This window comes from Eurosta solidaginis, chromosome 3, assembly GCF_040869045.1.
Source record: "Eurosta solidaginis isolate ZX-2024a chromosome 3, ASM4086904v1, whole genome shotgun sequence".
Classification (NCBI taxonomy): domain Eukaryota; kingdom Metazoa; phylum Arthropoda; class Insecta; order Diptera; family Tephritidae; genus Eurosta; species Eurosta solidaginis.
Window position 1 is genome coordinate 184,155,530 of NC_090321.1, and position 27,727 is coordinate 184,183,256.

At 36.3% G+C, this 27,727-nt stretch overlaps 2 protein-coding genes across 7 annotated transcripts in view; one reads left to right on the plus strand and one right to left on the minus strand.

Moving 5' to 3' along the window:
• Positions 1-27,577, minus strand: LOC137246064 (craniofacial development protein 2-like). Its single transcript, XM_067777164.1, has 3 exons — positions 27,494-27,577; positions 740-876; positions 1-646 (listed from the first exon to the last, which is right to left on the minus strand). Exons 1-3 carry the CDS (start codon positions 27,575-27,577, stop codon positions 1-3), a joined length of 867 nt encoding a protein of 288 aa, XP_067633265.1.
• Positions 1-27,727, plus strand: part of LOC137244755 (uncharacterized) — an 88,887-nt gene that overhangs the window by 21,859 nt on the left and 39,301 nt on the right. The gene's annotated exons all lie outside the window — the stretch shown is intronic.

Consider the following 27,727-nt stretch of genomic DNA (forward strand, 5'->3'; position numbering starts at 1 on the left):
TTATGATTGAAGTTTCCCGACGTCTAGCTTTCCTTGTGTTTTTTGTTCCTTGGTTTTAGCCGCGTTGAGGCGGGTGCGTATATTGGCTGCAATGAGATAATGGCCCGAGTCGATGTTAGATCCTCGGATCGTGCACACATCTAAAACACTGGAGGCATGCCGTCCGTCTATCACAACGTGATCGATCTGATTGCGAGTCTCTTGATCAGGAGACAGCCATGTAGGTTGATGTATCTTTTTATGCATGAACTTCGTGCTGGATATGACCATGTTTCGAGCACCGACAAAGTCAATCAGCCTCAGTCCGTTAGGAGAATTTTCATTGTGTAGGCTCAACTTTCCGACTTTAGGGCCAAAAACACCTTCTTTGCCCACCCTGGCGTTAAAGTCGCCAAGCACGGCTTTTATATCATGGCGGGGGCAGCGCTCGTATGTGCGTTCTAATTGTTCGTAAAAAGTGTCTTTCACCTCATCGTCTTTTTCCTCTGTCGACGCATGGGCGCAGATGAATGATATATTAAAAAAGTTTGCTTTTATTCGGATAGCGGCGAGACGCTCGCCCACAGGCGTGAACGCCAGCACTTTGCGACAAAGTCTCTCTCCCACCACGAATCCGACGCCGAAACTGCGCTTATTCGTATGGCCACTCCAATAGTTGTCACAATTGTTTATCTTCTTTCTTCCTTGCTTCGTTCAACGCATTTCTTGGATGGCGGTGATGTCAGATTTTGCTCTGGCGAGGACATCAACCAGCCGGGAAGCTGCATCAATTCCATTCAGAGAGCGGACGTTCGAGGTGCATGCCCTCACTTCATTGTCCTTCAAACGCTTGCCATGGTTGTCATCAATAGAGAGTGTATTTATCAGAGGCTTGTTCTAATATTTCATTGGAGTATGATCTTACGTGGCGGGTCCCAAGCCCAGCAAACAACCCGCTCAGAGGGGTGAAAATATTACTTGCACGTTTATATAGCGAGGCGCTTGCTCCAAAACGGACGCCCGCTTACAGCCGCACCTATAGGTGTACAGACGCTGCCCATGAGATCTCCTCCGGCTAGCCCTTAAACCGATTATGTCGGAGTGGCCTAATTCCCTAGATTTCAACGCATACCTATTTTGGAGGCCTTTGACCAAACACGAAATCAAAAGTATGCATCCAAGTATTGGAGCCCGTCAAATCATGCAGCACTTTCATTTATTGTACAATTTTTAATCTTGAGAGTTTTGTAACAAGTATTACATAATTTATTTAGTTCTTGAGGAAGATGAGGTAAGGTTGAACTGGCCGGTCAATAAAGACCGCTCATTCACTGAATGTATCACCAGAATTTGTTCGACGGCCAAAAGGAAAAACCGCAATTAGATACCAGGGCTTATGTTGAAAAATAAAACCGTCCTCTTGGAAAATACTAGAATATTTCTGGAATCTTGATTGATTGCTGTTTCGTGATTTGGCAATTCTGCAGCAGCTTTTAGCTGAACCTTTGACCTCGTCGCGAACGCAGGACACCAACACAGAACGTGCTCAGCCGTTTTCTTCTGCTACGTGCATAAGCATGTGACGCTAGAGGACAGTGTCTTGTTAGTACACCTATCATGTGCCTTCACTAGTTCATGATGAAAAACAAGAAAGGAAGGTTAAGTTCGGGTGTAACCGAACATCACATACTCAGTTGAGAGCTATGGTGACAACATAAGGGAAAATAACCATGTAGGAAAATGAACCGAGGGAAACCCTGGAATTTGTTTGTATGACATGTGTATCAAATGAAAGGCATTAAAGAGTATTTTATGAGGGAGTGGGCCATAGTTCTATAGGTGGACGCCATTTAGGGATATCGCCATAAAGGTGGATCAGGGTTGACTCTAGAATTTGTTACACGATATGGGTATCAAATGAAAGGTGTTAATGAGTATTTTAAAAGGGAGTAATCTTAAGTTCCATACGGCGTCCGTTTCGAGATATCGCCATAAAGGTGGACCAGGGGTGACCCTAGAATTTGTTTGAACAATATGGGTATCAAATTAAAGATATTAATGAGAGTTTTAAAAGGGAGTGGTGGTAGTCGTGTATGTGAAGGCGTTTTCCAGATATCGACCAAAATGTGGAGCAGGGTAACCCAGAACATCATCTGTTGGATACCGCTAATTTATTTATATATGTAATACCTGCCAAGAGTTCAATGGTTTTTTATTTCGCCCTGCAGAACTTTTTCATTTTCTGCTACTTAATATGGTAGGTGTCACACCCATTTTACAAAGTTTTTTTCTAAAGTTATATTTTGCGCCAATGCACTAATCCAATTACCATGTTTCATCCCTTTTTTCATATTTGGTATAGAATTATGGCATTTTTTCATTTTTCGTAATTTTCGATATCGAAAAAGTGGGCGTGGTCCTAGTCGGATTTCGTACATTTTTTATACCAAGATAAAGTGAGTTCAAGTAAGCACGTGAACTAAGTTCAGTAAAGAAATGTCGATTTTTGCTCAAGTTATCGTGTTAACGGCCGAGCGGAAAGGCAGACGATCTACTGTGTATAAAAACTGGGCGTTGCTTCAACCAATTTTCACAGAAAACAGTTAGCGTCATAAAATCTATGCCCCTACCAAATTTCAAAAGGATTGGTAAATTTTTGTTCGATTTATGGCATTAAAAGTATCCTGGACAAATTAAGTGAAATAGGGCGGAGCCACGCTGAAATTTTCTTTTATTTTTGTATTTTATTGCACCATATCATTACTGGAGTTGAATGTTGACATTATTTACTTATATGCTGTAAAGATATTAAATTTTTTGTTAAAATTTTACTTTAAATAAAAATTTTTTTTTAAAGTGGGCGTGGTCCTTCTCCGATTTTGCTAATTTTTATTAAGCATACATATAGTAATAGGAGTAACGTTCCTGTCAAATTTCATCATGATATCTTCAACGACTGCCAAATTACAGTTTGCAAAATTTTTAAATTACCTTCTTTTAAAAGTGGGCGGTGCCACGCCCATTGTCCAAACTTTTACTAATTTTATATTCTGCGCCATAAGTTCAACTCACCTACCAAGTTTCATCGCTTTAGCTGTCTTTGGTAATGAATTATCGCACTTTTTCGGTTTTTCCAAATTTTCGATATCGAAAAAGTGGGCGTGGTTATAGTCCGATATCGTTCATTTTAAATAGCGATCTGAGATGAGTGCTTCGAAACGTACATACAAAATTTCATCAAGATACGTCAAAATTTACTCAAGTTATCGTGTTAACGGACGGACGGACGGACATGGCTCAATCAAATTTTTTTTCGATCCTGATGATTTTGATATATGGAAGTCAATATCTATCTCGATTCCTTTATACCTGTACAACCAACCGTTATCCAATCAAACTTAATATACTCTGTGAGCTCTGCTCAACTGAGTATAAAAACAAACAATAAATACCTTAGTTAAGACTTTATTTCACCAAAAGAAAACAAGAATTACTCGCAGACGTAATACTTCTTCAAAACTCGCAAACCATTAAGAGTGTCTAGCATAGTATTTGCGCAAATATTTTTTTTTTTTCATTTCAACCGTTTTCTCATAATAAAGAAATAAAACGAGACCCTCATAAAAGAAGTTCGTCGCTTAAGTCTTTTGTTAGATTTTTCACAATCAATTCTGCTACCTTTTGCAAAAACTTCGAATATTCACACAAAAGCTCTGCAGTAAAACCTTCACACTTATTTTTTCATTCATTATTATTACAATCATTTATATGGCATTATTGCGCGATTTTCGTTATCTAATGCCTTGCAGAGTGCACACTAAACATTTAAAACGCATACTAATTTACGAAGGTAAACACTAACAAAAAGGAAGACACCGCAAAGCAATTTGAAATTAGGTTAAAGCACATCGTAACATCTATACAAACAAATACAAATAAACAAATTTGATTGCATATTAAACACTTACATATACTTGCATAATCAATTCGTGTGTGTATGAATGTTCATAGTACTTATTGTTTGTAATATTATTAGTCGTTTCGTTGTTGGTGTGCAATATGTTTGATTTGTGATTTGCATGCAATGTGTGAAAGGCGATAAGAAAAATATAGTTAAACAATTACCACAACACGTTACTTTGCTACCGCATTGCTTTGAAATATGTATGCATGTATGTGTATGTGTGTATCGTAAATTCATTTTTGTGAGCACAGTGTATAGGAGCTATTAAAATAAGACAAATAAATGTTTTTATTTGTATATATTTCTTTTTTTTATATGACACTAGAAGAGAATAGTTCGCTCTTTTCCACATACTTTTTCTTTTTAATTAGCGCTACATGACAGGTTTTGAGTTTCATTTAAAATAATGGGCATCGTAAAGCTTTTATTAAAAGAAGAAAATTCTAAAACGCCCGTCAGTAATGGCTTCCAATTAGCACTACTTGTGTTCTATGATATCTTTCTTCACGGATAGGTGCAGTTAAGAAAAAGCCTAAAGTGATGATACTCTCTCTGATATTTTATACTTTCCAGAGAAAATGTTTTGACTATTTAATTGACATGCATGTGACTATCTGATTGGTTAACATTTTTATTTTTGCCGATTTTTTAATTCCTCCCAGTACTAATGGTCGTCCGGAACAAATATATATGTAACAGATATGTAACATATAGAGAAAAGACATACATATGTACATAACAGACATCTGCATGAATCTATTCAAAACGGCAAATGAATATTCTTATATATAAAATTCTCGTGTCACAATGTTCGCTTTCGTACTCCTCCGAAATGGCTTGACCGATTCTCAGGAAATTATTTGAGCATATTGAGTAGGTGCGAGAATCGGTCAGCGTCTAGTTTTCATACCGCTGGGTGACTAGAGTCTCGAGATATAGGCCAAAACGTGGGCCCGTGAACGCCTAGATAGTGTTTTTACATTATGGGCATCAAATTGAAGCTGTTGATGAGTGCTTTAGTACAGGGTAGTTTTCATACCTATTGGTGACTAGGGTCTCGAGATATAGGCCAAAACGTGGATCAGGGTAAAACTAGGATGTATTTTTACATTACGGGTATCAAATTGAAGCTGCTGATATGTGCTTTAGTACAGAGTAAATTTTATACCGCTGGGTGACTAGAGGCCAAAGCATGGACCCGGATACACCTAGAATGTGTTTTTACACTATGGGTATCAAATTGAAGCTGTTGATGTATGCTTTAGTACAGAGTAAGCTTTACACCGCTGGGTGACTAGGGTATCGAGATATGGTCCAAAACATGGACCCGGATACACCCAGAATGTGTTTCTACATTATGTGTACCAAATTGAAACTGTTGATGTATGCTTTAGTACAGAGTAAATTTTACACCGCTGGGTGACTAAGGTCTCGAGATATAGGCCAAAATATGGACCCGGATACCCCTAGAATATGTGTGTATTATGTATATCAAATGAAAGCTGTTGCTGAGAGCTTTAAAGTAATTTTCATTGTGATATTCAATTGCGACTAGCATCAACCTGATAGAACTGATAAATATGCATGCGAAGCCGAAAAAAAATCATGAATTAATGATACCCACATACCTATTTACATACGTCCTATTCGATTTGCCTGAAATTTGGTATATAAATTTGCCTGTGTTAGTATTTACGATGCTTTTTTCAGGGAAGTAGACCAGAGACGGACTGGGACTCGGATTAGGCTAGGACTGGGACTGGGACTGAGACTCGGAGAGGGACTGGGACTGAGAGTCGGAATGGAACTGGAGCAAAATACATACCACCCTCTGGGACTGGCAATAAGAGATGAAGAAGAATGAGAAAAACTTGAGTGAAGAGAAAAGAGAGAAAGTGAAGGAGACTGAGAAAGACATAGAATGAGACGAAAATTGAGATAGATGAAGCGAAAAATACGGAGGGAGGAGTGAATACAAAGATTAGGAAAAATCGAAGAAGGGGGAGGGCAGAGTTCGACGGAAAAAGCTTATTAAATTGTCTGTAGATAGACCAAATTTATGGCAGAACAACGTCTGCCGGGTCTGCTAGTTTCATATATAAATGAATGAATCAGAGTGGCTTGAAAATTTTAGAATTTGAATGAAAACTGTTCTGATACATGATTCAATCACAAGAGGTTTTCTCGCTGCCAAATTAATTCGCATCCATAAACTGTGTTGTTTCTTCGCGATTTTTCGAAAAATATTAGTAACAGAAATAGGAAGCAATCAGTTTACAAATATTCGATTAGTACTGAACTGCATAATTCCTTAGAACAATTTTTTAAATTTTATGGTGAATTTATTAACTATGCCATGATCTATTAGTGTGGCTGAATATAGGTAATTTTATGAAAGTTACAGACACCAAGGAATCGTGCACTTTCATAAACCTGTGAACACACGAAACCTAAACTAATACAAAATTCATCATTTAACGTCAAAAACTCGACTAGTAAATCGATTCACGTAAAAATGTCATTAGTTAATAATGGTGCTTAGGCCACCAGCCCAAATATTTCGGACTACCCTAACGCGTGCATTAGTTATTTTATTATTCATACCGGTGACGGCTAACACCAGCCGAGCGCTAACTTCGAAGAGGATAAACTCGACGAAAGTTAGCTATCGGCAGGTGCCGCGGACTTTTTCGCGGTCTTGACTCATTCTTCTCTTTTCGAACATTCGAGCGCCAGCATCTATCTCATGGGTAAGTTTCCTAACATCTTTTCCATTTTCGAGTCATAATTAATTTTACAGATTTCGCAAGGGTATATTTAATCTTTGAACGGTTTATCCAGAACACTTCCATGAATACTAAACGGAAAAAAACATTCCGAAATTTCAGGATAAAAAGGTGTATACTACCTGTATTGCAGGACCTCACAAAATCTTAACTCTTCTGTCAAAGTCAAGGCCGAAATATAAAGTTCTAAGAAAATAAGCCATTTTCTTTTATTTTTTTATTGTCAGTTCATTGCGGCTGCTGAGTAGAGTATCACCCCATGAAGGCTGCCTGTCACAAAAATTTCCCATTTCAGGATTTATTACAAAAACGCCCTATATTTGAATTAGATTAAAGAACGCCTTATCCCAGAATGATTTTCATTTACTCCCTCTTATGTCAAAATGCATTGAACTTATGCTCACGTAAAGAGCCTTTGAAACAAATTTTGAAATAGTGTATTTTTGAATAAAATTCTAACGTACGGCATTCTTCAAAAAAATTGTGAAAGAGTGACCAAACCAACAAAAATCTTTATCAACTCACGAAATATTAATTATAAAGTGAATTATTTCCGCCAAAACATGCTGGCATTCACAAATTTATTATCACTACTAATATACTACTAATCACTACTAAGGTACTTTTCTACTACAATTTTGCTGAAGGATATTTAATTATTCCCCGTTCTCCTTAGCTCTGTCACCATTGGAGAACAAATCTCTAGTAATTGAATCATGGTTCTGATATGATTTCCGTTATAACAATATTCAGTCGATGTAAAACAAATTGAGTATATGTGACTGAAAAATTTTTTGTAAGAAAATACTCAACAGATCTAAGAAGCTTCTTTCATCTACATACGCTTGAATGCTAGCTTTTTGGCGCTTAAAGTAAATTATAAATATTTTGAAAAATCAGCCTTGGGAACAATTTGAGCAACAACAGAACAGAAATTTAAGGTGAGAGAGAAGATGTTCATATTCACTTGGGGATTAAATTAAGAATTTCGTAGAGGCTAGAGCTCTTTAGTTTGAAACCTCGTCCAGTTATTTGAGACAACGTTCCACCCACAAGGCTAATTATATACCTAGCTTCTCAAATCAAAGCTGAAAAATTCATTGGAAAATATCACCGCAGTGAAATAAACAACTCTCGTTGGATCATCAATCAAAAAATTAAATTGGGAAAATAGAAGGGAGATGAAGCACCATTCGTTAAATAAAAGATCTAATGAACGATTTATCATACCAAATCCTCTCGATGTAACTAAACTTAGCAAATTTTTTTTTCCTGACTTTGTCCATTTTGTTTGAACAACAAAAGGTGAATGTACTGAGTTCGCATTTCTGATACCTGTTTTATAACTAGTTTACGAATGGAGTACCACTTTCGAGTATTTTAATATCTCAAGCACGAGTTACGTCTTGTCTGAGACGATGGGCAGGGTACTACTTACGAATAAACCATTTAACGTGTTTAATTAAAAATCAAAACTTTAGGTTTTATTATTATAAATTCTGTATTAAGTTCTCAGGCTTTAAACTAAAGTAAGTTGAATTTACAAGGATTTAGCGATCCTCGATTTTACAATTGATTGGAGATAATGATCAACGCACTCGATGGCTACTTTTCTACATCTTCGAGTGTTTTGCCTTGCCTTTTCTTCTCTACACCCTTAATTTCCAGCGCTTTTCTTCTTTCTGACATTTTTAAAAAAAAACAGCTACTTTTTCTGCTTTTGCCTAGTTTCTTTCCTCTGCCGCATTTTCTCCTCCTATTGATGTTTATACCACTTCCGCTTTTCCTACTTCATATTCTGCTCTTTCTTTAGCCGTTTGGCATTCTTTGTATTATTTTTCCCGCCGTCCCTTTCCTTCTTACTCCAAGGACACATCAAATCATTTAAATTTTCTCGCTGTCGAAAACTGCATGCTCCACATTGTATGTCTGCTTTCAATTGGGAGAACGAAATCTTCTCTATACATTCATAGTAGGGCTCTTGTTAACACTCGATTTTCCTATTAATCGAATATGTAGTCTAATTAATCTAATATAATCGTCAAGCAGCAACTTTTGCATTGATTGGACAAGGATAAGCTGGTATTAGACTTCGATTAACTATCCTTATTCGAATAGTGAAAGCTTCATAAATATTTTTTTTCTTAAAAATAAAATTTCAAAGAACAAATTATATTTTTTGTCGTAAAAACTTATTTCTAAACTAACCAAATTAATTTTTTATTTTTTTAATAGTTCCGAGGATGCAAAAGAAGCAAAATGCAAAATATGAAAGAGTAATACTACAACGTTTTTAGGAATCGCAAAACGTATAAACAATTTACAGAAACACTATTCGAAAAGTCGAATCTGTCACTAATCGAATAGAAATAACTAGGCGATTCGTAATAATCATTATTTTAACTAAATAACGTTTACCGAATAAATTATTTTGTTTGTTTTTCGAATAATAAATAAATACAAAAAGATACTCTTGTTTTCTTTTAGCAAGCATGCAAAATAACTTCTTTGTTTCCCACTCAAATGCGTAAACCTTAAGTTTTTGCAAAAAATTTTCAATCTAAAAATTATTAAAAATTGAATTATCTATCAAAAATTTTGTCAGAAATAATTCATTCATGAATAATTTATTTTAAATTGTTTTTTTAAGATACATATATTTTCACTCGAATCTAAATAAAAATATATTCGAATAATGCCAGCTGTGCTTGAATAAACAAAAAACTGACATGAAAAGTTAGTGCACGGCTTAGAGCTTTTGCTTAATTAATAAGATACAGCTAGATACTGTCGCCGTTTGTACTACACTGACTGTACGAAATGGTAAGTCGTCTGGTTCCTGTTGTAATCAGCGAAAATTTTGTCATAACCCCTACTCTGAAGTTAAATGAAATGCTGAGCAGACAACTAGCATTGTGAATTCATACAAGTTCGGAATGTTTGGAAAAAAAAACGTCCACAATAGTAAACAGCCTGGTTCACCTGTGTGTTGCTATTCGATTACTTAAAACAATTGCTCAATAGTGTTTTTCATATATTTTTGTAGACGACTGTTATATTGTGCTACTCACATATTTCAAAATGTTTGCTTAACTGGATGCTCATATTTTCTTTATTAGCTAGATTTTAAAAATCAATATTAATTTGTAGTCTCAATTTTTGTAAACTCATATAAAGGACAAGCTCGTGTGAAACATGAATGGGCAATTCAAGGCACTCTAAATTATTAACCGCGAGCAAAAAACAAACCTTTCTTCCATTCTCTGGTCATTCGCGACAGCCGTTCTCCCTGCCAAAAATTATTTGACAGGTAGTTATGGCAGTGGAGGAATAGAAAAATGTTTCACTTGTATGATGTAACGGACATTACTTACTTTATAAAATAAAATCATAAAACCTCCTACAATCACTTCGTATATTCCAACTGATTTAAAGTCGTGCTCACACACCTTTATTCGTACAGATAGAACGAAGAAAAGTCTGGAGCCTCCGCATGAAGGTCTTTTTCCTGTGTTAAGCGCTTACGGAAGACATTTTTGGTCAAGAAAAATGATAACAATGTAAATATATCAATTGATAGGCTAAAACCAGCTTATATATTTTCAGAATACAAGAAGAAAGCTGTAAACTTCAAAGCATGATTTTTGTGTTCCTTCTTTTGGAGGGGTGGTAATGTAATGGTCATTGTCTACTTTATAAAATAAAAACCTTTTCTAATAATAAAATAATAAAAAGAGGAGAGTGGGCAAATAAAATACTTTATAAAATATATGATGCAAAAAATGGAGGTAGTTCCATTTAGTGTGACGTTAGCCACTTGACCTTTGCGGGGACAATGACAATTTCACCAAAAACAAGCTACCAGAATGAAAAATGTTACGAATTTTTCTAATTTTGATGGATTTCATATTAACGAATACGACTAAATTACTTTCATCGTTATTATAAATAAATAAAATAATTAAAAAAATTTTTTTTAGTTAAACGGTTTTATAGAAAACAATACTTACATGAAGTAATAATAATACGAAAAGCTAGAAAATAATTAGGTAGGTCCTAGGTACTAGTCATCACACTCCTCATAAATCTAGGGAGTGGATCAGACAATTAAACAAAAGCGTTGGGCGTTTGAAATTTCTAAAAATGTGTGGCGTAGCATAACCTGATTAAGGTTCAGTTGGTTTTACTTATGACTATCAATAGAAATATGACGCGTCCAATGCTTTTCTTTAATTGTTTGATCCACGCCCTATATTGATAAGGGGTGTGATGACTAGTACCTAGGACCTACCTAATTATTTTCTAGCTTTTCGTATTATTATTACTTCATGTAAGTATTGTTTTCAATAAAACCGTTTAAATTAAAATTTTTTTTTAATTATTTTATTTTCAAGTTTTTAGTCTTTATTTAATTGCCTATTTTTTCTCATTCTATTTAGTTCATTTAGTGACTCATTATTACAAGGACTCTTTCCTGACAATTTTGTTACAACCTAAGTCCAAAATACATAATCCTTCCAAAGACTTTACTCGACTCTGCACCATGTATGCTTGTCCCTCCTCCAACTCCAAAATATTTTGATGTCACTTCTACCGGACTGTATGCAATATTTAATCCAAATATGACCCAAATCGGGCATCATAGGTCGCTTCCTATTCATGTATGTATTATGTGTTCCAAATATAGACGAAATCAAATCGGGCCACAAATACGATTTTTGTGAATATCTCGATCCTTACGCCACCTAGCGGCGATTTTTTTGATAGGTCGCTTTCTATTCTTGTATGTATTATGTGTTCCAAGCATGAGCCAAATCGGACCACAAATACAATTTTTGTGAGTATCTCGATCCATGCGCCACCTAGCGGCGATTTTTTTTCATAAGTCGGTTTTTATTTTTGCATGTATTATGTGTTCCAGATATGAGCCAAATCGGACCATAAATGCGAATTTTGCGAATATCTCGATCCTTGCGCCAACTAGCGGCGATTTTTTTCTTATTATTGCATTGTCATCGGGTTTGAACTATATTCCAAGTTTCAAGCTTGTAGCTTATCGGTAAGTTACTTAAAATTCAATTACAAAATTCGTTCAGAACGGCCGTGCATGCAGCCTGCCTGTCAACTCAAGCTAAATAAAACCGTTTAAAAAGAAAAACAATGTGCCCCATGCCGTGGAAATATTTTAATACGAAATATCAGCATAGAAAATAAGGTTTTTAATAAGCTTTTCGGGCTACCGAAAATTGTTTTGGTGGAAGAAATATTGATCGAAGTATGCAAAGCAACGGAATATAGCCCGTACGTTTGCCCAGAACATTTTGAAAAAACATACACGTTTTTCAATTGGTCGCTCAAAGGGGGTCCTTATAAACAGACACCGCAATTTCTTGATAAGTTAGCTACAGGTCCGTATTTTTATACCTTTCATGAAAATGAAATGGCATATTAATTTCGTCGCGAAACCCAAAATTGTAAGTCCTTAAAGTAAAATAGATGGACCCACCATTAAGTATACCGAAATAATCAGGTTGAAGAGCTGAGTTGATTTAGCCATGTCCGTCTGTCTGTTTGTATGCAAACTAGTTTCTAAATTTTTGAGATATCTTGATAAAATTTGATGAGCGGGTGTATTTTGGTGTCCAATTAGACATTTATCGGAACCGGCCAGATCGGACCACTATAGCATATATCCTCCATACAACCGGTTTTTCAGAAAAAGAGGATTTTTGCAATATCTTACTCAATTTAACAGATTGAAGCTTCAAACTTCACCATATACTTTCGTATATTGCACATATTGTTGCCTGAAAAAATTGATGAGATCGGTCATATATATAGTATATATCCCCACAACCGATTGTTCAGATAAGAAACTTTTCGCAATTTTAGCCCCATTTTAACAGCTAGAAGCTTCAAATTTCACCGAATGCTTACGTATTATTGTGTTGTCTGAAAAAATCATAGAGATCGGTGGTATATATATTATATACCCCATATAAACTGTCATTTTTGCCCCTTTTTTCGGCTAGAGGCTTCAAAATTCATCAAATTTCATCAAATAGGTACGTTTACGTCATATATTTTTGAAATACGTGATTCGTAGTCATAGTTTTTACATGCAGACCACAAAAAACGTGAAGCTTTGCATCCTCCAACAAAGTACCTACCTCTTTTTATACTCAGTTGAGCAGAGCTCACAGAGTATATTAAGTTTGACTGGATAACGGTTGGTTGTACAGGTATAAAGGAATCGAGATAGATATAGACTTCCATATATCAAAATCATCAGGATCGAAAAAAAATTTGATGGAGCCATGTCCGTCCGTCCGTCCGTTAACACGATAACTTGAGTAAATTTTGACGTATCTTGATGAAATTTTGTATGTAGATTCCGGAGCACTCTTCTCAGATCGCTATTTAAAATGAACGATATCGGACTATAACCACGCCCACTTTTTCGATACCGAAAATTTCGAAAACCGAAAAATGCGATAATTCATTGCCAAAGGCGGATAAAGTGATGAAACTTGGTAGATGGGTTGATGTTATGACGCAAAATAGAAAATTGGTAAGATTTTGGACAATGGGCGTGAAACCGCCCACTTTTACAAGAAGGTACTTTAAAGTTTTGCAAATTGTAATTTGGCAGTCGTTGATCAACTCCACTAATGATATGGTGCGACAAAATACAAAAATAAAAGAAAATTTCAAAATGGGCGTGGCTCCGCCCTTTTTCATTTAATTTGTCTAGGATACTTTTAACGCCATAAGTTGAACAAAAATTAACCAATCCTTTTGAAATTTGGTAGGGGAATAGATTTTATGACTTTAACTGTTTTCTGTGAAAATGGGCGAAATCGGTTGATGCCACGCAAAGTTTTTATACACAGTCGTCCGTCTGTTCTTCCGCATGGCCGTTAACCCGATAACTTGAGCAAAAATCGACATATCTTTAATGAACTTAGTTCACGTGCTTACTAGAACTCACTTTATCTTGGTATGAAAAATTAACGAAATCCGACTATGACCACGCCCACTTTTTCGATATCGAAAATTACGAAAAATGAAAAAAATGCCATAATTTTATACCAAATACGAAAAAGGGATGAAACATGGTAATTGGATTGGTTTATTGACGCAAAATATAACTTTAGAAAAAACTTTATAAAATGGTTGTGACACCTACCATATTAAGTAGAAGAAAATGAAAAAGTTCTGCAGGGCGAAATAAAAAACCCTTAAAATCTTGGCAGGTATTACATATATAAATAAATTAGCAGTATCCAACAGATGATGTTCTGGGTCACCCTGGTCCACATTTTGGTCGATATCTGGAAAACGCCTTCACACCACACCCTTTTGAAACTCTCATTAATACCTTTAATTTGATACCCATATCGTACAAACTCATTCTAGAGTCACCCCTGGTCCACCTTTATGGCGATATCACGAAAAGGCGTCCACCTACAGAACTAAGCTCCACGCCCTTTTAATACACTCATTAATACCTTTCATTTGATACCCATATCGTACAAACATATTCTAAAGTCACCCCTGGTCCACCTTTATGGCGATATCTCGAAAAGGCGAACACCTATAGAACGAACGCCCACTCCTTTTTAAAAATACTCATTAGCACCTTTCATTTGATACCCATATCGTACAAACAAAGTCTAGAGTCACCCCTGGTTCACCTTTATTGCGATACCTCGAAAAGGCGTCCACCTATAGAACTAAGGCCCACTCCCTTTTAAAATAGTCATTAACTCCTTTCGTTTGATATCCATATTGCACAAACGAATTCTAGAGTCACCCCTGGCCCACCTTTATGGCGATATCTCGAAACGGCGTCCACCTATGGAACTAGGGATTATTCCCTTTTAAAATACTCATTAACACCTTTCTTTTGATACCCATATTGTACAAACAAATTCTAGGGTCACCCTGGTCCAGCTTTATGGCGATACCTCGAAAAGGCGTCCACCTAAAGAACTAAGGCCCACTCCCTTTTAAAATACTCATTAACACCTTTCGTTTGATGCCCATATTGTACAAACAAATTCTAGGGTCACCACTGGTCCACCTTTGTGGCGATATCTCGAAACGGCGTCCACCTATAAAACAACCACCACTCCTTTTTAAAGTACTCATTAACACCTTTCATTTGATACCCATATCGTACAAACAAATTCTAGGGTCACCACTAGTCCACCTTTGTGGCGATATCTCGAAAGGGCGTCCACCTATGGAACTAAGGATTACTCACTTTTAAAATACTCATTAACACCTTTCTTTTGATACCCATATTGTACAAACAAATTCTAGGGTCACCCCTGGTCCACCTTTATGGCGATATCTCGAAACGGCGTCCACCTATGGAACTAAGGATTACTCCCTTTTAAAATACTCATTAGCACCTTTATTTTGATACCCATATCGTACAAACGCATTCTAGAGTCACCCCTGGCCCACCTTTATGGCGATATCTCGAAAAGGCGACCACCTATAAAACAACCACCACTCCCTTTTAAACCCCCCATTAATACCTTTAATTTGATACCCATATCGTACAATCACGTTCTAGAGTCACCACTGGTCCACCTTTATGGCGATATTTCGAAACGGCATCCACCTACAGAACTAAGGCCCACTCCCTTTTAAAATACTCATTAACACCATTCGTTCGATGCCCATATTGTACAAACAAATTCTAGGGTCACCACTGGTCCACCTTTGTGGCGATATCTCGAAACGACGTCCACCTATAAAACAACCACCACTCCTTTTTAAAATACTCATTAACACCTTTCATTTGATACCCATATCGTACTAACGCATTCTAGAGTCACAACTGGCCCACCTTTATGGCCATATCTCGAAAAGGCGACCACCTATAAAACAACCAACACTCCCTTTTAAAGCCCTCATTAATACCTTTAATTTGATACCCATATCGTACAAACACATTCTAGAGTCACCACTGGTCCACCTTTATGGCAATATTTCGAAACGGCATCCACCTATAGAACTAAGGCCCACTCCCTTTTAAAATACTCATTAACACAATTCGTTCGATGCCCATATTGTACAAACAAATTCTAGATTCACCACGGGTCCACCTTTAAGGCGATATCGTGAAAAGGCGTCCACCTATAGAACTAAGGACCACGCCCTTTTAAAATACTCATTAACACCTTTCATTTGATACCCATATCGTACAAACAAATTCTAGAGTCACACCTGCTCCACCTTTATGGCGATATCTCGAAAAGGCGGCCACCTATAGAACTAAGGACCACGCCCTTTTAAAGTACTCATTAACACCTTTCATTTGATACCCATATCGTACAAACGCATTCTAGAGTCACCCCTGGCCCACCTTTATGGCCATATCTCGAAAAGGCGACCACCTATAAAACAACCACCACTCCCTTTTAAAACCCTCATTAATACCTTTAATTTGATACCCATATCGTACAAAAACATTCTAGAGTCACCCCTGGTCCACCTTTATGGCGATATTTCGAAACGGCATCCACCTATAGAACTAAGGCCCACTCCCTTTTAAAATACTCATTAACACAATTCGTTCGATGCCCATATTGTACAAACAAATTCTAGGGTCACCACTGGTCCACCTTTATGGCGATATCTCGAAACGGCGTCCACCTATGGAACTAAGGATTACTTCCTTTTAGAATACTCATTAACACCTTTCATTTGATACCCATATCGTACAAACGCATTCTAGAGTCACCACTGGTCCACCTTTTTGGCTATATTTCGAAACGGCATCCACCTATAGAACTAAGGCCCACTCCCTTTTAAAATACTCATTAACACCATTCGTTCGATACCCATATCATACAAACGCATTCTAGAGTCAACCTGATCCACCTTTATGTCTATATCCCTAAATGGCGTCCAACTATAGAACTATGGCCCACTCCCTCATAAAATACTCTTTAATGCCTTTCATTTGATACACATGTCATACAAACACATTCCAGGGTTTCCTTGGTTCATTTTCCTACATGGTTATTTTCCCTTGTGTTATCACCATAGCTCCCAACTGAGTATGTAATGTCGGTTACACCCGAACTTAACCTTCCTTACTTGTTTATTTTATATTTATCTAAAAAAATTTTTAGGTATGTAGATCTGTTCACTATATATTTCTTATCTTATACATCCGTTTATTCGGAGATTACGAACGGGATAAGATTATTGTTCAGCCTCATTCATGAAAGGCACAGCCGAAGACAGTCCCGTTCTTACTTGTTTATTTTTGCATTTATTGTATAATTCAAGCGTTGTGCTTTAGGAGGGAATTTTAAACCATTTTTTAGGGAGAACATTACCCTGTAGCTCTCCAGGTTAGCCCCTAGTTATGAGAGTGTTTTTGCCCCGTCGAACCATGGGTTACCTTGGGGCAGCCCCGCCTATACACATTCTGTGCCCTTTTAGCATTGACATAGATGTGCAGACTTTGGAGGTACACTTTTTCTCAACATGCCTTGAGAAATAATCACTGTAGGGGCATGATAATAGGGCCATGCTAGAACAACAGGATTTTTCGTATATTTTTTTCTGTCTAAGCGTCAAGCTGCCATAAAAATATGAGTCGTTAACCAATGTTTGAGTTATTATCCAATATTTTTCAAAAAAATTGCATGTTTTACTGTGTTTTACAGATGACCATTCGTTTTCATCATAAAGGAAATTTCCATCCCGAAAACCCACAATTTCGCCTTAAACAGTAACGGTATGGCAACGCTTCTGCCAAAGCAACAAACATTATGAAACTTCAAAAATCCCCAAATACGTCCAAAAAATTTGAGTGGAACTACCTTCTTTTTTGTATCATGCCTAAATATGTATACAGTTATAAAAATATATGCAAATTGTAAAGATAGCTTTGATTTTAAATAAATATCAATAATTTAAAAAAATTAAAAAATTAAATATGAATTCATAATGCCTTGTCCAAAGGGTAGCTTAAAAACGAAGACACCAATTTAAATTTTACACAAGAAATGAACGTAAAGATTGACTGAAATATTCAGATTAGAACAAAACAAGTAAGGAAGGTTAAGTTCGGGTGTAACCGAACATTACATACTCAGTTGAGAGCTATGGTGACAACATAAGGGAAAATAACCATGTAGGAAAATGAACCGAGGGAAACCCTGGAATGTGTATCAAATAAAAGGCATTAAAGAGTATTTTATGAGGGAGTGGGCCATAGTTCTATAGGTGAACGCCGTTTCAAAATATCGCCATAAAGTTGGACCAGGGGTGTCTCTAGAATATGTTTGTACGATATGGGTATCAAAAGAAAGGTGTTAATGAGTATTTTAAAAGGGAGTGGGCCTTAGTTCTATACGTGGACGCCTTTTCGAGGTATCGCAATAAAGGTGGACCAGGGGTGACTCTAGACTTTGTTTGTACGATATGGGTATCAAATGAAAGGTGTTAATGAGTATTTTTAAAAGGGAGTGGGCCTTCGTTCTATAGGTGTTCGCCTTTTCGAGATATCGCCATAAATGTGGACCAGGGTGACTCAGAACATCATCTGTTGGATACCGCTAATTTATTTATATATTTAATACCTGCCAAGATTTTAAGGGTTTTTGATTTCGCCCTGCAGAACTTTTTAATTTTCTTCTATTTAATGTGGTAGGTGTCACACCCATTTTACAAAGTTTTTTTCTATAGTTATATTTTGCGTCAATTAACCAATCCAATTACCATGTTTCATCCCTTTTTTCGTATTTGGTATAGAATTATGGCATTTTTTCATTTTTCGTAATTTTCGATATCGAAAAAGTGGGCGTGGTCATAGTCGGATTTCGTTCATTTTTCATACCAAGATAAAGTGAGTTCAAGTAAGCACGTGAAATAAGTTCATTAAAGATATGTCGATTTTTGCTCAAGTTATCGTGTTAACGGCCATGCGGAAGGACAGACGGACGACTGTGTATAAAAACTGGGCGTTGCTTCAACCAATTTTCACAGAAAACAGTTAGCGTCATAAAATCTATGCCCCTACCAAATTTCAAAAGGATTGGTAAATTTTTGTTCGATTTATGGCATTAAAAGTATCCTGGACAAATTAAATGAAATAGGGCGGAGCCACGATGAAATTTTCTTTTATTTTTGTATTTTATTGCACCATATCATTACTGGAGTTGAATGTTGACATTATTTACTTATATGCTGTAAAGATATTAAATTTTTTGTTAAAATTTTACTTTAAATAAAAATTTTTTTTTTAAAGTGGGCGTGGTCCTTCTCCGATTTTGCTAATTTTTATTAAGCGTACATATAGTAATAGGAGTAACGTTCCTGTCAAATTTCATCATGATATCTTCAACGACTGCCAAATTACAGTTTGCAAAATTTTTAAATTACCTTCTTTTAAAAGTGGGCGGTGCCACGCCCATTGCCCAAAATTTTACTAATTTTCTATTTTGCGTCATAAGTTCAACTCCTATACCAAGTTTCGTCGCTTTATCGGTCTTTTGTAATGAATTATCGCACTTTTTCGGTTTTTCGAAATTTTCGATATCGAAAAAGTGGGCGTGGTTATAGTCCGATATCGTTCATTTTTAATAGCAATCTGAGATGAGTGCTGAGGAACCTACATACCAAATTTCATCAAGATGCCTCAAAATTTACTCAAGTTATCGTGTTAACGGACGGACGGACGGACGGACAGACGGACATGGCTCAATTAAATTTTTTTTCGATCCTGATTATTTTGATATATGGAAGTCTATATCTATCTCGATTCCTTTATATATGTACAACCAACCGTTATCCAATCAAACTTAATATACTCTGTGAGCTCTGCTCAACTGAGTATAAAAAAAACTTGAGATGGAATGTAATTTTGCAGTGGACTAAAAAAGGGAGAGAAAATTTGTCAACTTCTAGCGCATTGACGTTATGTTTCATTTTATGTTTATTGATAGGTTTCCGAGATATCTGAATTAGTTGAGAAATATTTTTTTATAATGTTACACTGTGACTGTGATATTCGAAAAAACCCGTTATATGTCAAAAAAAAAAAAAAACGTTTTATATCACTTCCCTCATCCAATACTTAGTTAGTGCCGTAACATCGAATTATTGCTTCAAAGAGGGTTTGACAGCAGTGACCACACATAAATACGTTAATACAAACATATAAATAATTTAGTGGGAATTTTGTATGCACACAGGCGTATTTTTGTTATTTTACTCATTAGCATTTACATTTTAATTCGTATAAGAGAGCATATCTGCACACACACATACCCATATGTATTTCTTTATTCGTATAAATATGCCAATGGCATGACACCAATTACTGTTTTCGTGATTAAGAAATTTTGTTTTTTATTTGTTTCGTGCTTTTGAAATTGTGATCAAAAATCACTTGAGTTCAATGTACAAACGATTTTGCTTTACGTAAATTTTGTGCCGTTATTTACTTAACTTTTTTGTATTAATTTGCAATACCGTTTCGAATGCAAAAGTAATTATATGTGTATTAGTACACTAGCAGACGCTCAGTGCTTGAAGGTTGATTTTTGTGCATCAAATCACTTGGTTTCTTGCAACATTTATATAAAACCTAATTTTTGTTGCTGTTTTAAAACTGCATACATACAATTTGCGCATTTCACGCGGTTTCTTTGTTATTGCTGTTTTATTAAGAAACTAAAATAAATTGCGGAACAATCAGTGTTAATCACTGAAGTTTGTAGTCAAGTTGCAAGACCAATATGTGAATAGTGAAATCGTCAACTTTTATTCATTTTAATCTATCTTTTTTATTTGCATTATTCGAAATGCAGTTTTCTTGACTTCTTCATACATTGGACCTTAACTAAGTCGTGAAATAAAAATTGTATGCACATACATATGTAGATTGCGATGTAAAAAAAAGTTGCTCGAATATCGACGATTCAGTGGAATATTGCCTTTTCGGCTGCCAGTTCGAAAATACGAAAATCTGAGAATTAGCTTTGCAATTTCCCAGAATTTTTTCATAAAAACTATCTTGGCTGAAATGTACTTGAATCTCTGATGATATTTGTGTACCAAAATCTAGCATAGTTGAAAATCACGTGTGGATGAAGGAAATTCAGTTGTTTTAGCCTTTTCTTCGTAAATGAAAGACCAAAAATTTTATGTAAAATTACTAAGGGTCCGATAATAATTGAACGTGGTAAGGCTTATACGGGCACCTTAGAAATGTTTAAATGAATAGATTAAATAAAACGCGTTGGCCCTACATGGAGGAGGAGCATTTAAAATTAATTCACTATTTATTTGTAAAGCAGAAAAGAAAATGTATGTAAAAAAATATGTAAACCAGGATATTTTTTATAAAATAACCGCATCCTCTTGGAAAATACGAGAAGTTTCTTCGAACTATCCCAGTGGAAAAATCTGACCCCATCTATAAGGGTTTCGATCTAAATCTTTATTTATTGTACCACAAAGAAGTTCTATACAATCACGAAAGTGAGGCAATTACTGTCAACTTTCCAAATCAGCATGGCGAAGCTTAGTACTTGGTCAGTCGCTTGGCGATTAGAGTAAATATTAAATTCTCATGCAGTTAAAGTGGTAAATAGTATCTTATTTGGCAGCCGAGTGGGAGATGCATTTCCGGAAAAACCGAATCTATATCCGGCAAGAAACTATATCAACGTCGACAGTACTCGCAAAAATCTTCGGGAAGTGTTTTTTTATTTACTGCTAATGCAAAATCAGCAACAGAGCCGTCAGCATTCGCAATTTCCTTCTATAAAAGAAAGAAAGACAGTATAAGCGGTCCAAACCCTATGTTATATATTAAGCTTCTAATTTACTTTGTAAGAGAGCATGAATGGTACTACCATTAAAGTTGGTCTAAATTCAAGAGCCTTGTATCTTTTCACACCTGGCTCCGTTTTATTCGGGACTTGAGGGGTGAAAATAATAGCCTGGGCTGCCAGGCGTTCTTTTCCTAAGGGGATTGATGGTATACCTGTTGAATTGAAAACCGCCCGATAACCTTTTAGACTCTTTGAACCTACAGCAATAAACATAATAATAACAATAGCAATTATTATCAAACTTCTTCAACTAGCTTACATTTTCTATATTTTAAGAAACAACTTTTATTAAATTTGTTTCTGAAATTCGAACAAAAATTTAAAAAATTTTTTTAAATGGAAATAAATTTCATTTGATCTGAAATTGCTAAAATGTTTGTTTATATTTAATTCGTTCAGAAAAATAAAGATCTTGAAAGTTCACAATAATTCGATCAAAAAACTTTTTGTATGAGTTAAGCGGGGATTGCCCTTATTGCTTTAAATTTATGTAAACATTTATTTGAAGCAATTTCTAATTTATAGTTTATTTAATAATTTGGGAAAAATTTAAACAACGTGAAATCCGGAGGGACAAGGCAGCTGTTTCGATTATACCTTGTAAATCTCTTCAAAGCCTTTTCTCGGTAGTGGGATTTGAACCCGCACTCCTATGATGGTAGTCCTTTAAATAGAATAAAAAAAATGTAAGGCGTGATAACCTCCGAAAAGATCTAAGGCCGAGCTTCTCTTCCAATTTGCGCCGTGCTCCTCTTGATTTGCCCTACAAATTGGCCGGACGGGACCTACATGTTTTATGCCGACTCCGAACGGCATCAGCAAGGCAGACGAGTTTTCACTGAGAGCTTTTCATGGCAGAAATACACTTGGAGCGCTTGCCAGACACTTCCAAGGGGCGACCCCGCTTAGAAAAATTGTCTTCTAATTGAAAATCTTATTTCTAAAATTGTTGATGTTGCTTTGCCCGGGTGTGAACCCAGGGCATACGGTGTGGTAGGGGGAGCACGCAACCATCACAGCACGGTGGCCGCCAAATAGAACAAAATGAAAAAATACCAGTTTCTTTGAAACCGCCTTACCAACGCTATACGAAGTATGTAGTGTGCATAAAGAAAATATCCAAAAGAAGGCAATTGGGATTAGGTTTACAACAACTTAGACATGACGTGGCTGAATGCGTTTGTAACACTTCAACCATCGTAGGAGTGCGGGTTCAAATCCCACTCCCGGGAGAAAAGGCCTTGAAGAGATTTACAAAGTATAATCGAAACAGCTGTAGCCTTGTCCGTCCTGATGTCACATTTTTTAAATTATTAAACAAAAAACTTTTTATTTAAAGCCATAAAAATTTTTTTCTTGTTGAAACGAAAATGTACATACATATCTACGAATTCCAATTCACCAAACATATCTCACATTTCACAAGTTTCACAATTTCATTACACAGCCATGGCCCCTTCACTGATCTTGGAAATTTTGCAGATGCCGATCAAATGCACTCACCAAAGTAAACACGTACACAGCAGCTGCAAGCATGCACGTGTGTGTGTGTGTGTGTGTGTGTGCATAACTATTGTACGGCCTTGAGCGAAGGACGCCGGAAACGAGTTTGTTACTTCAGTCTTTTGTTATGCCGCGTCTTTCGTATTATAGAGTTTTGCTTTCGCTTTCTGGTGCGATTTGACTTTACTTTTGTTTGTTTTAATTAGGAAAGCAAATATTGCACAAAATTTTTGGACGATGTGTTGGTGTTAATACATATACGTGCATCTACATATACACATACATACATATTACATGTGCAATTGTGTTCAGGTTAGCAGGTAATTGCCCTAAGAGAGTGGGTGTAAGCCGACATTTGACTTAGCAGCCGCTTTGTACATTTACGTGCATTGGGTGTGCATTTCAATTCAGAAATTACGAGACCCTTAACACTCATTTTCCTTTCTTTATAACATTTAAGTGCTTTTGCTTTTATCGTTTTTATTTTTCTTCTTTTATTGTAGTGAAAGTATTCAAGCAAGATTTTTACTTACATTTCACATTTAATTGTTTTTCTCATTTTATAAATTTTGTATATTCATTATTTTCAATGCATTTTTGATGCTGATGTTGTTGTTGTTGACGCTGTAAATTTGATTTGCTTATGTATTACGCCCGCTTTCATTTGTAAAATTACAAAAAACATTTTACGAATTTTTATTTTCATTACATTTTTTGGAACAAAATTACCTATTGTATTACTTAAATTCACAAAAGTGCAAGAAAAAGTGTTCATAAAAAAGCCATTACATTCATGCGTTGCGTTTGAGTGATTGCGTTTACTTCAGTTTGCGTTCACAAAGGTTTAGCGCCAGCGGACTAAAGTCTTTGAAATTTAAGCGCAACATTTGATATAATGCTGTTATGTAAAAGCTAACAAGCAATTGTATGAGATAAAAACAACAATGTAACTTTTTCGTCATAACAGCTGTGCCGAAATGCTCTCGTATCAGTCACACCAGCAAACAGTCAGCGCGTTTGTTATGGTGTCGTCAGAGTTACGCTGAAATTTTACTTTTGACTCGCATGCCTCTGATGACACGGCGACATTTTTTAACAAAAGTTTTAATGTCATTGTAGTGTTTTTAAAAAAGTCGTATATTTATTTATATACGAGCTTATGTAGATATTTGCGCTTGTTTGTTGCCCTTTGTTTATGCATAATACATTTTATTTGTTCGTTTGTATAAATAGATCTATGACGGCAGGGAAACCCTGCTCTTTAGCTAGACGCATTATTCACGCAGATAAATTACAACCGAAAACAATGGAACGATAAAACTTTGCAATGAATGCAAATACAAAAAAGTTTTCTTTGCATTCACCATGAAAGGTTTCGTGTAGCCATCAAAGAACCAATATCGAATTAATAGAGATCATAGATAGCATTGTGGTGGCAACGAACGATAATAAGATGTCATGTTTTGTAATGCAATGTCTCTAGGGTTACAAGTGTTAAACTGTAACTCAAGTAGCCTATCTTCTAATTGGGAATTCGTGTTGTCGGCTGACTTGAAAGAATTGGATATTCACAAACTTTTGCTAAAGTTTTAACAAAAAATGCGCAAAATATATATTTCTTCAATCTTCAAACACCTTTGCTCCCGGCAAGGGGAAATCTATAATTTAAGCGTAGGAAAAGGAAAGGAAAAAAGAAAAGGTGGATAGAGGCGAGGGGAGGTTAGAAGTTAAAGCCAAACTATAACCAAATCCGGAACTAAAGCCGGACGGCGTGTTATCAATGATGAGTTATCGGTTTATTATCGAAAAGCTATCGATTATTTATCGATGTATTATCAAAAGCACAGTCCAACATATATTGGGAAGTTGAAAAGGGCATGTTTCCAATCCTACCCAGTTCCAACTTTTATTTGGCCTTATTTTCGGTTTTACATTAATTTTACACGAGCCGGACCCGTGAGCATCTTGCGCAACAAATATAAAAGTCTCATATCAAATATCAACAGAAATCAGCTGTTCTATGAATCAAACATTTATAGACTTATATGCGTTTGTGCTGCCATCTGGCGAATGTTAGCAACTGCCGGTAATGCAGTTAGTTCTAGTCAAATATTCACACTTCACCAAACATATCTCACATTGTGTCCTCACAATCGTTTATTTTTAACAAATTATTTTAATAAAATATTGCTAAACAAAAGCACTACGGCTAATAATTCCCAAAGCTTGCTAATAGCACGAATCTTCGTCTTTACAACCAAAACTTTATTTATAGATTTGGATTCCAAATAAGAGCGAAAAAGGGACATGTACATAAAAACAGCAATTAGAAATAATATATAGATAAGACTAGAAGACCCGGCAGACGTTGCCCTGCCCTAAATTTGGCCTATCTGCATACATTTTAATAAGATTTTTCCGTCTGACTCTGCCCTCCCCCTCTTCACATTTTCCTAATCCTTTTATTCACTTCTCCCTCCGTCTTTTTCGCTTCATCTATCACCATCTTCGTCTCATTCTATACCTTTCTCAATCTCCTTTTCCTTCTCTCTTTTCTCTTCCCTCAATTTCTTCCCATTCTTCTGCATCCCTTGTTGCCTGCCCCAGAGGGTGGTATGTATTTTATTCCAGTCCCAGTCCCAGTCCCACTCCGAGTCTTAGTCCCAGTCCAAGTCCCCCAGTCCCAGTCCGTCTCTGGATAATGTATTATTCTGTACTAAAGCACTCATTCCGAGACCATAGTCACCCAGGGGTATGAAAATTACCCTCTACTAAAGCACTCACCAACAGCTTTCATTTGATATCCATATTCTATACACACATTCTAGGGGTATCCAGGTCCACGTTTTGGCCTATATCCCAATACCCGAGTCACCCAGGGGTATGAAAATTACCCTGTACTAAAGCACCCAACAACAGGTTTCATTTGGTATCCATATTCTACAAACACATTTTACGGGTACCCGGCTCCACTTTTTGTCCTATATCTCGAGACCCTAGCCACCCAGTCACCTATCCTATATTTCAAGTTAGATCAAACTGCACACGGGGTGCAAAACAAATTCAAAATTGGTTCAGTAGTTTAGGAGTCCATTGGCCTCAAACATAGTGGCACGTGTTTTTTATATATTAAGATTTACATTTTATTATTTTATTGTTCTTGACAGGTCATTGAAGAGTTTTCGCTTTCTTCAGAAAATTTATCGATTTCTTATCAAAGAGTTTTTTGAGTTTTATCGATTTTAAATTTAAAATGTGTCAGTTTTTTATCGAAAAGTTTTGCCATTAAATAATTATCAATTTTTTATAGAAATGCTTTATTATTATAAAAACGTAGATTATTGATCGACAAGTTTTCCAAACATCATGTTATCAAAAAGTTATCAGCTTTTTAAAGAAAAGCTGTCGGTTTGATATCTAAAAAATATAGATTCGATATCGAAAATCTATCGATTTCCTATGGGAAAACTATTGGTATGCTCTCAAAAAGTTATTGATTTATTAGCTGAAAAATTATAAATTTTTTAGCGATATGTTATGTTATAAAAAAATTATCGATTCGTTATAGAAATTTTACCGATATGCTATTGATTAATTATTATAAATGTTATCGATACGTTAGGTTAGGTTTGGTGATAGCTACCCTGATAGGGGAAGCTCCCTTGGACAACATGAAGGTCCGTTGTGATATCACATACAATAAAATAAAATAACGGTGACGTAGATATAGCTACTTAGAGAATCGTTGGGTAGCAATGATAAAGTTCCGAATGATACCGATACAGCTGCAGCAGGATGGAGTTTCCAGTATATTGAGACGTACCACGTTGTTGTTGTTGTTGTTGTTGTAGCGATACGGTTGCTCCCCGAAGGTTTAGGGAGTGATCGATGTGATGGTCCTTTGCCGTTTACAGATCCGGTACGCTCCGGTAACACAGCATCGTTAAGGTGCTGGCCCGACCATCTCGGGAACGATTTATATGGCCACATTAAACCTTCAGGCCAATCCGGTATTTTAGTCGCCTCTTACGACAGGCATACCTACCGCGGGTATATTCTAACCCCCTGAACCGCTGGGATGGATGTTGTAGACGTACCACGTGGTTACCTATGGTTCAGTGCCCTGTCAAAACGCCAATGACCATTGAAAGGTGAGCCTTAGTGGACCCAAATACTTCTGCAGAAGTCCTGCCATTCACTTTCCGAGATCCCTAGAGCCATCTTCATCCGGTTCAGTTGTACCGATGCGGGCTAAGATATCCGCTTGACAGTTACCCGGTATATCACTATGGCCCGGGATCCAGATTATATATATATATAATTATAAAATAGTTCAATGTAATCGCAAGTGAGGCCAGGCACTCCCAGACCACCCTCGATCTCACTGTAGTTGAACTCAAGGCCTTGATAGTCGCATGGCTATCAGAATAGATGTTGAATTCCCTAACTGTAACAACATTGGATAGCATTTTTTTCACCGCCTCCTTAATCGCAGCAACTTCCGCTTGGAATACACTGCAGTGATCAGCCGACTTAAACTTGCGGCTTATATTTAGCCCTTGACAAATGACCCCCCCCCCCCCCCCCCCCACCAAGCTTTCCGTCCAACTTCGACCCTT